The 15,474-nt window shown below is 41.3% G+C and overlaps 1 protein-coding gene across 1 annotated transcript in view; it reads left to right on the top strand.

Moving 5' to 3' along the window:
* Positions 1-6,456, top strand: part of mterf3 (mitochondrial transcription termination factor 3) — a 50,489-nt gene extending 44,033 nt beyond the window's left edge. The window contains exon 8 of the mRNA XM_063067359.1: positions 3,321-6,456. Within this exon, the coding sequence (XP_062923429.1) occupies positions 3,321-3,515 (195 nt within the window). The 3' untranslated portion in view covers positions 3,516-6,456. The remainder of the gene's footprint in view (positions 1-3,320) is intronic.
* Positions 6,457-15,474: the final 9,018 nt, after the last annotated feature.

Genomic DNA, 15,474 nt, shown 5'->3' with positions numbered 1-15,474 from the left:
AGCAAGGTTTCCTTGAGGGAAAATCTTGTTTGACGAACCTGTTGGAATTCTTTGAGGAGATTACGCGTAGGATAGATAAAGGGGATGCAGTGGATGTTGTATATTTGGACTTTCAGAAGGCCTTTGACAAGGTGCCACACATGAGGCTGCTTACCAAGTTAAGAGCCCATGGTATTACAGGAAAGTTACTAAGATGGTTAGAGCATTGACTGATTGGTAGGAGGCAGTGAGTGGGAATAAAAGGAACCTTTTCTGGTTGGCTGCCAGTGACTAGTGGTGTTCCCCAGGGGTTGGTGTTGGGACCACTTCCTTTTGTGCTGTATGTCAATGATTTATATGATGGAATAAATGGCTTTGTTGCCAAGTTTGTAGATGATACGAAGATTGGTGGAGGGGCAGGTAGTGTTGAGGAAACAGGTAGGATGCAGAAGGACTTAGACAGATTAGGAGAATGGGTGAGAGAGTGGCAAATGAAAGACAATGTTGGAAAATGCATGGTCATGCAATCTGGTAGTAGAAATAAATGTGCAGCTTATTTTCTAAATGGGGAGAAAATCCAAAACTCTGAGATGCAAAGGAACTTGAGAGTCCTTGTACAGAACACCTAAGGGGAGTAAGGGGAGGCCGTGGCTGACAAGGGAAGTAATGGACAGTATAAAAATAAAAGAGAAGAAGTATAACATAGCAAAGACGAGTGGGAAGCCGGAAGATTGAGAAACTTTTAAAGAGCAACAGAAGGTAAGTAAAAAGGCAATACGCGGAGAAAAAATGAGGTACGAAGGTAAACTAGACAAGAATATAAAGGAGGATAGTAAAAGCTGCTTCAGGTATGTGAAAAGGAAAAAATAGTTCAGACCAAAGTTGGGCCCTTGAAGACAGAAACGGGTGAATTTATTATGGGGAACAAGGAAATAGCAGATGAGTTGAACAGGTACTTTGGATCTGTCTTCACTAGGGAAGACACAAACAATCTCCCAGATATAATCGTGGCCAAAGGACCTAGGGTAATGGATGAACTGAAGGAAATTTATATTAGGCAGGAAATTATGTTGGATAGTCTGTTGGGTCTGAAGGCTGATAAGTCCCCGGGACCTGATGGTACCCAGGGTACTTAAGGAGGTGGCTTTAGAAATCGAGGACGCATTGGTAATCATCTTCCAATGTTCTATAGATTCAGGATCAGTTCCTGTGGATTAGAGGGTGGCTAATGTTGTCCCACTTTTCAAGAAAGGAGGGAGAGAGAAAACAGGGAATTATAGACGGTTAGCCTGACATCAGTGGTGGGAAAGATGCTGGAGTCAATTATAAAAGATGAAATTACGACACATTTGGATGGCAGTAACAGGATAGGTCTGAGTTAGCATGGATTTATGAAGGGGAAATCGTGCTTGACTAATCTTCTGGAATTTTTTGAGGATGTAACTATGAAAATGGATAGAGAGCCAGTGGATGTAGTGTACCTGGACTTTCAGAAAGCCTTTGATAAAGTCCCACATAGGAGATTAGTGGGCAAAATTAGGGCACATGGTATTGGGGGGTAGAGTACTGACATGGATTGAAAATTGGCTGGCTGACAGAAAACAAAGAGTAGCGATTAACGGGTCCCTTTCGGAATGGCAGGTGGTGACCAGTGGGTTACTGCAGGGTTCAGTGCTGGGACCGCAGCTGTTTACAATATACATTAATGATTTAGATGAGGGAATTAAAAGTAACATTAGCAAATTTGCAGATGACACAAAGCTGGGTGGCAGTGTGAAATGTGAGGAGGATGTTATGAGAATGCAGGGTGACTTGGACAGGCTGGGTGAGTGGGCGGATGCATGGAAGATGCAGTTTAATGTGGATAAATGTGAGGTTATCCACTTTGCCTTTGGTGGTAAGAACAGGAAGGCAGATTATTAGCTAAATGGAGTCAAGTTAGGAAAAAGGGAAGCACAACGAGATCTAGGTGTTCTTGTACATCAGTCAATGAAAGCAAGCATGCAGGTACAGCAGGCAGTGAAGAAAGCTAATGGCATGTTGGCCTTCATAACAAGGGGAATTGAGTATAAGAGCAAAGAGGTCTTTCTGCAGCTGTACAGGGCCCTGGTGAGACCACACCTGGAGTACTGTGTGCAGTTTTGGTCTCCAAATTTGAGGAAGGACATTCTTGCTATTGAGGGAGTGCAGCGTAGGTTCACAAGGTTAATTCCTGTGATGGCGGGACTGTTATACGTTGAAAGATTGGAGCGACTGGGCTTGTATACACTGGAATTTAGAAGGATGACAGGGGATCTTATTGAAGATTAATAAGATTATTAAGGGATTGGACACGCTGGAGGCAGGAAACATGTTCCCGCTGATGGGTGAGTCCAGAACCAGAGGCCACAGTTTAAGAATAAGGGATAGGCCATTTAGAACGGAGTTGAGGAAAAACTTTTTCACCCAGAGAGTGGTGGACATATGGAATGCTCTGCCCCAGAAGGCCGTGGAGGCCAAGTCTCTGGATGCTTTCAAGAAAGAGATGGATAGAGCTCTTAAAGATAGCGGAACCAAAGGTTATGGGGATAAGGCAGGAACTGGATACTGATTGTGGATGATCAGCCATGATCACAGTGAATGGCGGTGCTGGCTCGAAGGGCCGAATGGCCTACTCCTGCACCTATTGTCTATTGTCTGTTGTGTCAAAGCCACTCTAAACACTGGCACTCAAAGGAATGGCTGCTCCACTCTCACTTGTGTTATTTTTATTTGTCCTTTCTAATGAATCCTTCTCGGTGACTGGTTGTTGTCTCTGCCTATCCACTCTATCAAGTTGCCTCTCGTCCTCCTTCACTCCAAAGAGAAAAGCCCCAACTCACTTAAACTGTCCTCATGAGACATGCTGTCTAATCCAGACAGCCTCCTGGTAAATCTTCTCTGCACGCTCTCCAAAAATTCCACACCTTTCCTATAATGAGGGCTATTCTTCTAAATAATTTTGAATGTTCACTTTCAGATGACTGGAAGTTATATTTTCTCTATAAAGTCAAGATACACATTTAGTTTACATTATTTTAATTAAATATAATAAACATCTTGATAAAAATAGATTTTTCTCTAATAATATCAATAGCATAGCACAACTTGTATAGTTGTCAATAAATATTTCATTTGATTATGTTTAATTTGAGTTGATTTACTTTGCATATTAGAAACTGTTCAACTGGAGAGTATTCCCATTTAATACTGTTGCATTGTCAATAATATTGGGAAAATTGGGCATTCAAAATATCAGATCTTCGTGTAATTGTTATTTGAGAACTCCTGCACCTAATAAAAGGTTCCTGTTCCTGCCCTAGGTTTTCAATGCGAAGTTTCTGAGAGTGAAAGACAGACATCTGTTTCTTGAACATCTGGGTCGGGCCCAGTATGACCCATCTCAGCCTAACTACGTTTCACTGGAAAACCTGGCTGTACTGCCTGATGACGTGTTCTGTGTGACATTGGCAAAAGCTACATTGCTAGACTTTGAGACTTTTCAAAAGATGCTCTAAGTTCTTCTGTGTGATTTCAAAATACATTGATCTGCATGAAATTCAAGTTTCATTGAAAGTTTTATGGGCAAGTTTCATTGCCATTCAACCATGTGTGAATACAGCCAAGTGAAACAGTGTTACTTCAGGGCTAGGGTACAAATCACAGAACACACACGTATAAGTTAGCAGTAAGCATAACAGACCCTCAAATATCTATATAATTTACATGTCCTGTAAATTCAGAATCAGAATCCGGTTTTATATCACCGGCATGTAATGTGAAATATGTTAATTTAGTAGCAGCAGTTCAATGCAATACATAATGTAGAAGAAGAAAAAACAAAAAATTAAATAAATCTTATTCAGTATACTTTATGCAGTAAATAGATTAAAAATCATGCAAAAAACAGAAATACTATATATAAAAAATATTAATGGTACATGGATGTTATTGGTAAGAGCAAGCATTTCTCAACAGTCTGCAGACAAACACGTATGCAGTCCACCGTCTCATTCCACTTAGCAAACACAGGAGGGCAGCATGGATGGGGGTGATGGTGGGGACATGTGCGTTGCTCTGGATTTCCAGCATCTGCAGAATCCCTTCTGTTTATAATTTCCCCTGTCACATATTTTCTCATTCCTAACAACACAACTGACACGACTCTGGAGACCCTTCCTTCCGGTGACACAGTAGGAGCAAGTTACAGTGATTGTTTAAGTTACCAATTTACACGTCTTTGGGACGTGTGGAAATCCAGGGGGTCACAGGAAGAACGTGCAGCCTCCACACAGACAGCACTAAGGCCCGGCTGCTGTGTGAGGCAGCGACTCCACAATCTGCACCTGTACCTTCGCAAAAAAATGCTGGTGAACGCAGCAGGCCAGGCAGCATCTATAGGAAGAGGTACAGGCGACGTTCAGATTTCCTCGTGTTTGTGTCTGTACCTTCAACCTGTATAAACAAGTTCAAGTCTATTTCCATTGGACTTTACAAATATATAACCAAACGAAACAGCGTCCCTCTTCACCATAGTGCACTCCTAATGCATATATAACACACTGTGGAACAAAAAATTATCATAAATAAGTTAATAAAATTTAATTTAAAAGGCATGTAATGCTCAGTACAGGTAAACACTAAACAGCTCGCTGTCCTAGTGATGAGACCTCGGTGGTGACAGGGTATTCATTAGTCTCACCGCCTGAGCCAAGAAGCCGTTCCCCAGTCTGGCAGTCCCAGTCCTAATGCTCCTGCACCTCCTTCCAGACAGTAGTGGGACAGAGAGACTGTGGAATGGGTGGTAGGGATCCTCAATAATACTTCAGGCCCTTCGTCTACAACATGTCACAGCTAGAGGGGCAGAGAGACCCCGGTGATCCTCTCGGCAGTTTTTACTATCTACTTCCAGATTTGTAGTGTGCCCGGCCATAATGTCAGATGTGTTTGATAATACTTTGGGAAGGAAAAAGTAAATATAATTTTCATCTGAAAACTCTGCTAGGATTATAGATTTTTACTGCAGGTTACTACATTGTGGAACCAATATACTCAGTGAAATCAATTAAACTTTCCTACAATTAATTATTAAACACTTTCCACATTTTTGCCAGTTTTAGAAAGATCTTATTGCTGAACAAGAGATGAATGCACCACAATATACATATTCAGTAAGACATAGGAACATTCTCTCTCTCTCTCTCTCTCTCTCTCTCTTTTTCTTTCTCTCTCTCTCTCTCCTCCCCCCCCCTTGCTCTCACTGTTTCTGGGACAAATTATACACTTCCCAATCCCTGTTGATGGGAGACAGGACAACAGAGAATGTCTGGGGTGGGTGGGGTCTTTGATTCAGCCGGCTGCTTTACTGAGTCGGGAAGTTCTGTTGTTTTGTTTTGTCTGCACGTTCAGTTTTTTCTTCAGCTTTTCTGACTTTCAAGTTTAGTGTACAGTCAGACGATACACCTACAACCAAACAAAACAGCGTTCCTCTGGACCACGGTGCACCCACAAAACATACCATGCACAGTACATAAAGCAAAATATTACTACAAACAAGTTAATAAACTATAATTCAAAATGCATGTGAAACAGTGAAGATCTCGCTGTCCTAGTGACGAGACCTCACTGGTGGCAGGGTATTCATTAGTTTTACAGCCTGAGGGAAGAAGCTGTTACCCAGTCTGACAGTCCCAATCCCAATGCCCCTGTACCTCCTTCCTGATGGTCGTGGGTCAGAGAGATTATGGGATGGGTGGTAAGGATCCTCAAAAATGCTTTGGGCTCTTCATTTGCAATGCACCCAGTAAATGTCACAAATAGGGGGAGGGGAGAGAGACCCCAGTGATCCCATCACCAGCTTTCACTATCGAATATGATATGAATGTGTTTTTCTGGTTAATGTCTGTGTTTTGAGATCAGAGGTTTTATTTTATTAATAAATTACTTTTGAAATGTTTCACTTTCAATTTATTATCATCACTCTCACCCTCCACTGCTCCTGATTGCTCAGAGTGTTTCTCCAATATCAGTTTTAAACTTTACAGCAGCAGTACAATGTAATACATAATAAATATAGAGAAAACAAGCTAAGTTACAGTGAGTATATATATAAAATAACACTATTCTTTGCATTTCAGGTCAGATGCTAAATGCATTTCATTGGCTTTGTATCTGTACTCGGCACAGTGACAATAAAGCTGAATCTAATCTAAATAGTTTAATAAGTAGTGCAAAAACAGAACTGAGGAAGTAGTGAGGTGGTGTCCATGGGTTCAATGTCCATTCAGACATTGGATGGCAGAGGGGAAGAAGCTGTTCCTGAATCATTGAGTGTGTGCCTTCAGAATTCTGTATCTCCTCCCTAATGGTAACATGAGAAGGGGGCATGCCCTATAAATTGATCATGGGCGGTGACTTTAACTGTTGTCTCAATCCTTCGATTGATAGGTCATCAACCAATCTGTGGCTGCAACCTGTATTAATTCTTTTTTACTAGAATAGGGTTTGGTCGATATTTGGAGATTTCTTCATCCTAAAGATAAGGATTTTTCTTTTTTTTTCACATGTACATAATAAATATTCAAGAATTGATTATTTTTTGTTGGATACGTGATTGGTGCCTTTTGTTGCTGACTGCGTATGATGATATTGCGTTGTCTGATCATGTGCCCACGAAACTAATACTGAAGTTTCCTGATAATATATGGAATGCATCTCAGTGGAGATTTAATGCTGCACTGCTACATACATCTGTAAGTTTTATTAAAGAGCAAATTGCTCTTTTTTTTGATTTAAATACAACTGAAGGTATGTCAAATTTGGATATTTGGGATGCGATGAAATCTTTTCTTAGAGGACAGATAATTTCATATTCAGTAGCTTTAAGAAGGAAAACTAAAGCGGAACTTTTAGTGATTACTAACAGGATTAAGGAAATAGATAAACTTTATTCAGTAACACCTAGTGAAAATCTATAAAAGGAAAGAGCGGAACTTCAAACACAGCATGATCTGCTTTTGACTTTTCCCATTGAGCAGCAACTTTTGAAATCTAAAAGTCAATTTTATATACATGGGGATAAGTCAGGTAAATTGTTGGCTGGTCAACTTAAAGCAACTATGGCTAGAAAGCAGATTTTGAAAATACGAAGAACTGATAGAACTGAAACGTCAGATTGTCAGGAAATTAATAAGTTATTTCTGGATTTTTACTCCAACCTTTATAAATCTCATTTTCCAAACAATACTACTTTTATGAATAGATTCTTGCAAAGATTGAATATACCCAAAATCTCTATTTAAGATATGAATACATCAGATGCACCTATTAAACAAGAGGAAATAGCAAGAGCTATATCCTCTTTTCAATCAGGTAAAGCTCTGGGACTAGATGGATTTACAGTAGAATTTTTAGTCATAGTCATAGTCATACTTTATTGATCCCGGTGGAAATTGGTTCCTGTTACGGTTGCACCACAAATAATAAATAGTAATAATACCATAAATAGTTAAATAGTAATGTGTAAATTATGCCAGGAAATAAGTTCAGGACCTGCCTATTGGCTCAGGGTGTCTGACCCTCCAAGGGAGGAGTTGTAAAGTTTGATGGCCACAGGCAGGAATGACTTCCTGTGACACTCTTGTGTTGCATCTCAGTGGAATGAGTCTATGGCTGAATGTACTTCTGTGCCCAACCAGTACATTATGCAGTGGATGGGAGACATTGTCCAAGATGGCATGCAACTTGGACAGCATCCTCTTTTCAGACACCACCATCAGAGAGTCCAGGTCCATCCCCACAACATCACTGGCCTTACGAATGAGTTTGTTGATCCTGTAGATGTCTGCTACCCTCAGCCTGCTGCCCCAGCACACAACAGCAAACATGATAGCACTGGCCACCACAGACTCATAGAACATCCTCAGCATCGTCCAGCAGATGTTAAAGGACCTCAGTCTCCTCAGGAAATAGAGACGGCTCTGACCTTTCTTGTAGACAGCCTCAGTGTTCTTTGATCAGTCCAGTTTATTGTCAATTCATATCCCCAGGTATTTTTAATCCTCCACCATGTCCATACTGACCCCCTGGATAGAAACAGGGGTCACCGGTACTTTAGCTCTCCTCAGGTCTACCACCAGCTCCTTAGTCTTAAAGACTTTTACTGAAATACTTACACCTCATTTATGCCAGATTTTCACTGATTCTATATCCTCTGGGACCCTTCCGAAAACTTTTTATGAGGCATCAATTTCATTAAATCCCAAAAGAGAAAAAGATTTATCTGAATGTGCCTCTTACAGACCAATTTCCTTACTAAATGTGGATTCTAAAATTCTTTCCAAGATTTTGGCTAACAGGCTCGAGAATATTTTGCCTAAGGTTATTTCTAAGGATCAAACTAGATTTATTAAGAATAGATATTCATATTTTAATATTCAGAGATTATTGAACATTATTCATTCCTTTCCATCTAAAGAATCCGAATGTGTTGTTTCCCTTGTTGCAGAGAAAGCCTTTGATAGGGTTGAGTGGTCTTATTTATTTGAGGTTTTAGAAAGATTTAATTTTGGTCCAGGTTTTATTTCCTGGATTAAGTTTTATTTCCTGGATCAAGCTCCTATGGTGGCAGTTATAACTAACAATCAAAAATTTCCTTATTTTAGGCTATACAGAGGCATCCGGAAGGGTTGTCCTCTTCGTCCGCTGTTATTCAATCTGGCGTTCGAACCTCTTGCTATTGCTCTTTGGGACTCCAACAATGTTCAAGGTATTAAGAGAGGAGATAAAGTGCATAAGGTTTCATTGTATGCAGATGACTTGTTAGTTTATATTTCAGATCCTAAGAAATCTATTCCTTCTATGTTATCTACATTTTCTGAATTTAGTTGTTTTTCTGGATATAAATTAAATTTGCACAAAAGTGAGTTATTTCCTATTAATAACCATTTGGATCAATATGATCAAATTCCTTTTAGCATTGCTAAAAATAACTTTACTTATCTTGGTATTAAAATTACCAAAAATTTTAAGGACCTGTATAAATATAACTTTCTTCCATTAATTGAATACACGCAACAAATACTTTCTAAATGGTCTCCTATGACATTATCTTTAATTGGTTGAATTAATGCTATTAAAATGATAGTGCTACCGAAGTTCTTGTATGTATTTCAAGCAATCCATTCCTTTGTTCCTAAACTGTTTTTTGATAGAATAGACTCTAAAATTTTATCTTATATTTGGAATAATAAAAATCTTAGATTGAGTAAACCTCTATTGCAGAAATTAAAAAAGCATGGTGGTGTGGCTTTGCCAAATTTTAGAATGTATTACTGGACAATTAATATTCGATATATTTTGTTTTGGATTCATTATTCAGACATACATGACTGTCCTTTATGGGTGGATTTGGAGAAAAACTCGGTGAAGGGGTATTCTTTGGCCTCTTTACTGGGAGCTCTTCCTTTTTTGCTTTCTAAGATTGGTAGTCGAGACCTCAATCCCACTATGAAACATACATTAAGAATTTGGTTTCAGTTTTGTAGATTTTTTGAGTTTAATAACTTTGTTCTTTCTCGTAAAATCCATCTTAATTATTTTTTAAACCATCAATTTCTGACCAGACCTTTTTAATTTGGAAAACCAAAGGAATAATAACTTCTTAAGATTTGTTTATGGGAGATTGTTTAATGTCTTTCACTCAGTGGACAAATATGACTTATCTAATGCACACTTTTTCAGATATTTACAAATTAAGAATTTTTTACGTAGTTTACTTCCAAATTTTCCCTCTGCTTATCCACCCAATAAGATAGATACTCTTTTTCAGGTTAAGCCATTTCAAAAAGGACTGATAGCTATAATTTATAAATGGTTATTGAATTTGTAAAAGGTATCTAACAATAAAATTAAAGGTGTGTGGGAACTGGAATTTTGAGAGTCACTTTCAGATAACCAATGGGATAAAATTTTTCATTTGGTAAATACCTCATCTATATGTGCCCGTCACTCCTTGATACAGTTCAAAGTAGTACATCGGGCACACATGTCAAAGGATAAATTGGCCTATATTTTTCCCAATATTAATCCTATTTGCGACAGATGTAATATTGAGGTGGATACTTTAACTCATATGTTTTGGTCTTGTATCAAGATAGATAATTTTTGGAAAGATGTCTTTAAAACTTTACCAAAGTCTTGAATTTGGACCTACAACCGAATTTATTTACAGCAATTTTTGGGATCGTTCCACTAGAAGCAGGATATGGTCCTGTTTCCACTCAACGGATGATGGCTTTTACAGCTTTATTGGTTAGGAGAGCCATTTTGCTTAAATGAAAGGACTCTAATCCACCTACTGTTTTTTATTGGCTTTCCTCCATTATATCTTGTCTAAGTTTAGAGAAAATAAGAAGTCGGCCATTTGATACATCCTTTAAATTTGAAGAAACCTGGCGACCTTTTATTCAATATTTTCATACGGTTTGATTTATTGCTCTTCCAGTTACTTTCTCGAAACTTTGGATTTGATCAGAAAGTTTATCTTTTTTCTTGCTTTTACTCTCAGTATGGGCTACCCAGTCCCCCTTTTTTTTATTTTTCTTATTTTTTGTTTTTGTTTATAGAGAATAGTGGGGTTTTTTATATATATAAAATTATAAAAGTTTCTTTATCTTTTTTTCTTTTTATGAAATGATAAGAGGAGAATTGATGATCTTATTTGTATTATATACTATCAGATTAATACTATGTATGATCTTGATAATGTTTATTTTACCTTTTATATGTATTGTTATCTATATAGATATTTGAGATAATTCTCCTGTATATATGTACTTTTTAAAAATTAACAAAAAGATTGATAAAGAAAGGGAAGGGGGCATGTCCTGGGTGATGAGAGCCCATAGTGATGGACGCCACCCTTCTTGGGCACTGCTTCTTGAAGATGTCTTGGATACTACGGAGGCTAGTACTCATGATGGAGCTGCCTAATTTTACAACTCTCTGCAGCTTACTTCGGTCCTTTGCGTACCAGACATTGACGCAGCCTATCAGAATGCTCTTCATGCTGCATCTATTGAGGTTTGAGTATATTAGGTGACCCCAAACAAAATCTTCTCCAACTGCTAATGAAATCTAGCCACTGTAACCTGCAGCAGCTTCCTCTGGATCAGAGGTTCCCAGCCTGCGGCCCATAGACCACTCAGTTAATGTCCATGGCATAAAGAAGGTTGGGAAGCCGTGCTGTAGATGAATATCTGGAAAACAGAAACCATGTCTTTGAACCTCACCAGAGGCTACCTTCCTCATAGCCCCCCACCCCATCACCAGCTATTGCTTCAGACCGGGCTAGACTGTTAGCAAACTAGAGTTATGGAACTGGATCACTCGAAGAAGATCAAAAACACAAGAGATTTTGCAGATGCAGGAAATCCAGAGCAACACACACAAAATGCTGGAGGAACTCAGCAGGTCAGGCAGCATCCATAGGGAGGAATAAACAGTCAATGTTTTGGGTCAAGACCCTTCATCAGGACTGGAAAATGCCAAGATAAAAAGATGGGGAAGGTGATAGATAAAGCCAAGGTGTGTGAGAAAGGTAAACAGTTGTACAAGAAGGAATTTGATAAGAGAGGAGAGTGGATCATGGGAGAAAGGGAAGGAGGAGGGGCACTAGGGGGAGGTGATGGGTACAAAAGGAGAAGAGAGTAAGAGGAGAATTGAAGAAGAGGGGGATGGGGGGGTCAATTACCAGAAGTTGGAGAAATCAATGTTCATGTCATCAGTTTGGAGGCTACAGAGAGAATATGGGATGTTGCTCCTCCAACCTGGGAGTGGCCTCATCATATCCTAACCTACTGAGTTTCTCCAGCACTTTGTGTGTTTTGCTCCAGGTTTACAGTAGGAGAGTCCATGCACCGATGTGTCAGAATGGGAACAAGAACCTGCTATCTTCAACCGGGCACTACCACCAAAGACATCTTCACCTCCTTTTCCCACTCTCTGCTTTCCACAGAGATCGCTCCCTCCATGATACCTTTCATCCCTCCCCACTAATCTCCCTCCTGGCACTTATCCCTGCACATTCATGTCCTTCCCTCACCACCATTCAGGGCCCCAAACAGTCCTACCAGGTGAATCTTCTGGGATCGTCTCTTGTATCCCGTGCTCCGGATGCAGTCCTGTCTCCACTTGTGAACCCACGTAGACTGGTGGACCATGCTGTCGAGCACCTTTGCTCCATCCACGCAGAGCAGAATTCCCCAGTGGTCAGCCATTTTAATTCCAATCCCTATTCCCATTCTGATATGTCGTTCCATGGTCTTCCCTTCTGCCAGAATGAGGCCACTGCCAAGATGGAGGAGCAACATTTCATATTCCATCTAGGTAGTCTCCAACCTGATGGCATGAACATTAATTTCTATAACTTCCAGTAATTTCCCCCCCCCCCAAAACCCTCTTCAATTTCCCCACTCTGAGCCCTCCTCTTACCTCTTCTCCTCATCTGTCTATCACCTTGCCCCGGTGTCCCTCCCCCTTCCCATTCTCCTATGGTACACTCTCCTCTCCTATCAGATTCCTTTTTCTTTGCCCCTTTACTTTTTCCGCCTATCATTTCCCACCTTCTAACCAAACCCCTCCCCCACCCACCTGGCTTCACCTATCACCTTCTAGCTTGTCCTCCTTCCCATCCCCCAACTTCTTATTCTAGCAACTTCCCCCTTCCTTTCCAGTCCTGATGAAGGGCCTCAGCCCAAAATAATGACTGCTTGTTCTCCTCCATAGATGCTGCCTGTCCTACTGAGTTCCTCCAGCACTTTGTGTGTGTTGTTCTGGATTTCCAGCATCTTCCGAATCTCTTCTGTTTGGAAAAATGCGAGGCAGCGCACATGGGTTCATTGTGCATTCAGAAATGTGATGGTGGAGGGGAAGAAACAGCTCCTAAAGCATTGAGTGTGTCTTCAGGCTCCTGTACCTCCCCACTGATGGTAGCAATGAGAAGAGGATAGATGCCACTTTTTTGAGGCGTTGCCTTTTGAAGATGTCCTCAATGGTGGGGAGGCTGGTGCCCGTGATGGAGCTGGCTGAGTTTACAACTCTCTGCAGCTTTTCCGATCCTGTGCAGTGACCCTTCCGTACTGTAATTAGAATGCTCTCCCCAGTACATCTGTGGAAACTTGCTACTCTGGTGACATGCCACACCTCCTCAAACTCCTATGAAGAATAAGATTCTTGCAGAGCCGTACAGGGAGGAAGTTTCCAGCAGTGAGGGGTCACCTTCTCAGTAGGGCACGTAAGATTGGGGTCAGGAGACACAGGGTGGTGAACCTCTGAAATTGTGCACTGGGAGGGCTTTCGAGGGTCGCTCAGTGGGGAAGGGGAGTTTCGAGGGAGGGGAGATGCTGACAATGGACTCTTGTACTGCGGGAATGTGTGTGACCGTTAGCAATAATGGGTTTCCGTACCCCTTGGCAATGGCATGTTCCCGTACTGCATGCGCGTTGCAATGGTGGGTACATGTTCTGCGTGAACGTGCATGACCCTCGGCAATGGCAGCCTCACGTACCAGGTGAACACACATGCCCATTAGCCTCGACGGGCTCCGGGACCACGTGAATGCACGCGCGAACCTTGGCAATGGTGGCCTCACATACCAGGTGTATACGTGCAAATCTTGGCAGTGGCAAGCTCCTCACTCCTGAGCAACAGCCAGTACAGGCATGGCTGCTTGGTACTGCAGCGCTCGAGAAGCTCCACAACAGGGAGTCAAAACTGCCCAACACATCACTGGCAACATCTTACCCGCCATCAGGGACATAAATACAGAAAGGTGCCAGAAAAGGGCCAGTGACATCATGAAGGATCCCACCCACCCTGTTGATGGACTGTTTGTCCCACTCCCATCAGGGTGGAGGCTACGTAGCGTCCATGCCAGGATCACCAGACCCAAAATCAGTTACTTTCCCCAAGCAGTACGGCTGATCAACACCTCCACCCACTAACCCACCCCTCCACACCCCCAACCACCACTATACAATCATTTCCTGTCAGTCACCTGATGTACAGACACTCCTGAGTGTGACGTCTCTTTATGGAGACACAATCTGTGTATATACAGCAGATATCTTATATATGTATGCTTATTGTGGAAACTGTCTGTGGCAAAGAATTTCAATGCTTCACCACTCTCTGGCTAAAGAAATTCTTCCTCATCTCTGTTCTAAAAGGACGCCCCTCTTTTCTGAGGCTGTGTCCTCTGGTCTTAGACTTTCCCACCATAGGAAACATCCTCTCCACATCCATTCTACCAAGGCCTTTCACCATTCGAAAGATTTCAATGAGGTCCCCCTCATCCTTCTGAATTCCAGTGAATATAAGCCCAGAGGCATTAAACACTCTTTATATGACAAGCCATTCCATCCTGGGATTATTTTTGCATTTGCCTCCCTCACCGCAGACTCAGCCCGCAAATTAATGTTTAGAGAATCCTGCACAAGGACTCCCAAGTCCCTTTGCAACTCAGTGTTCTGTATTTTTGTCCATTTAGAAAATAGTCAACCCTTTCATTTCTTCTATCAAAATGCATAACCCAACACTGTATTCCATCTGTCTCTTTGCCCATTCTCCTAATCTGTCTAAGCCCTCTGTAGCTTCACTATTTCCTCAAAACTACGTGCCTCTCCACCTATTTTCATGTTGTCTCCTAACTTTACAACAAAGTCATCAATTCCATCGGTCCCAACACAGAGGCCAGTGGAACACCAGTAGTCACCAGCAGCCACCCAGAAAAGGCTCCCTTTATTCCCACTCTCTGATCCTGCCAACCAGCCACTGCTTTATTCATGCTAGAATCTTTCCTGTAATTCCATGGGCTCGTAGCTTGTTAAGCAGCCTCATGTGTGGCACTTTGTCAAAGTACACAACATCAACTAATTCTCCTTTGTCTATCCTGCTTGTTATTTTTTTCAAGGAATTCTAACAGATTTGTCAGGCAAGATTTTCCCTTGAGGAAACCATGCCTATTTTATCATATGCCTCCAAGTACCGTGAGACCTCATCTTTAAAAATCGACTCCAAAATCTTCCCAAGCACTGAGGTCAGACTAACTGGCCAATAGTTTCCTTTCTTCTGCCTCTCTCCTTTCTTGAAGAGTGGAGTGACATTTGCAATTTTCCATTCTTCTGGAACCATTCCAGAATCTAGTAATTCTTGAAAGATCATTGCTAATGCCTCCACGATCTCTTCAGCCACGTCTTTCAGAACTCTGGGGTGTACATACTCTGGTCCAGGTGACTTATCTACCATCAGATCTTTCAATTTCCCAAGAACCTTTTCTCTGGTTATAGTAACTTCACACACTTCATAACCCCTGACGCCTGGAACTTCCACCATATTGCTAGTGTCTTCCACAGTGAAGGCGGGAGGAGAAGATGGCGGCGCGCCTGCGCTTGCGCAGCCCTCCGGTGAAAAATGATA

The sequence above is a fragment of the Mobula hypostoma genome, chromosome 1, assembly GCF_963921235.1.
Source record: "Mobula hypostoma chromosome 1, sMobHyp1.1, whole genome shotgun sequence".
Lineage (NCBI taxonomy): Eukaryota > Metazoa > Chordata > Chondrichthyes > Myliobatiformes > Myliobatidae > Mobula > Mobula hypostoma.
This window is presented reverse-complemented; position numbering and strand designations above follow the sequence as displayed.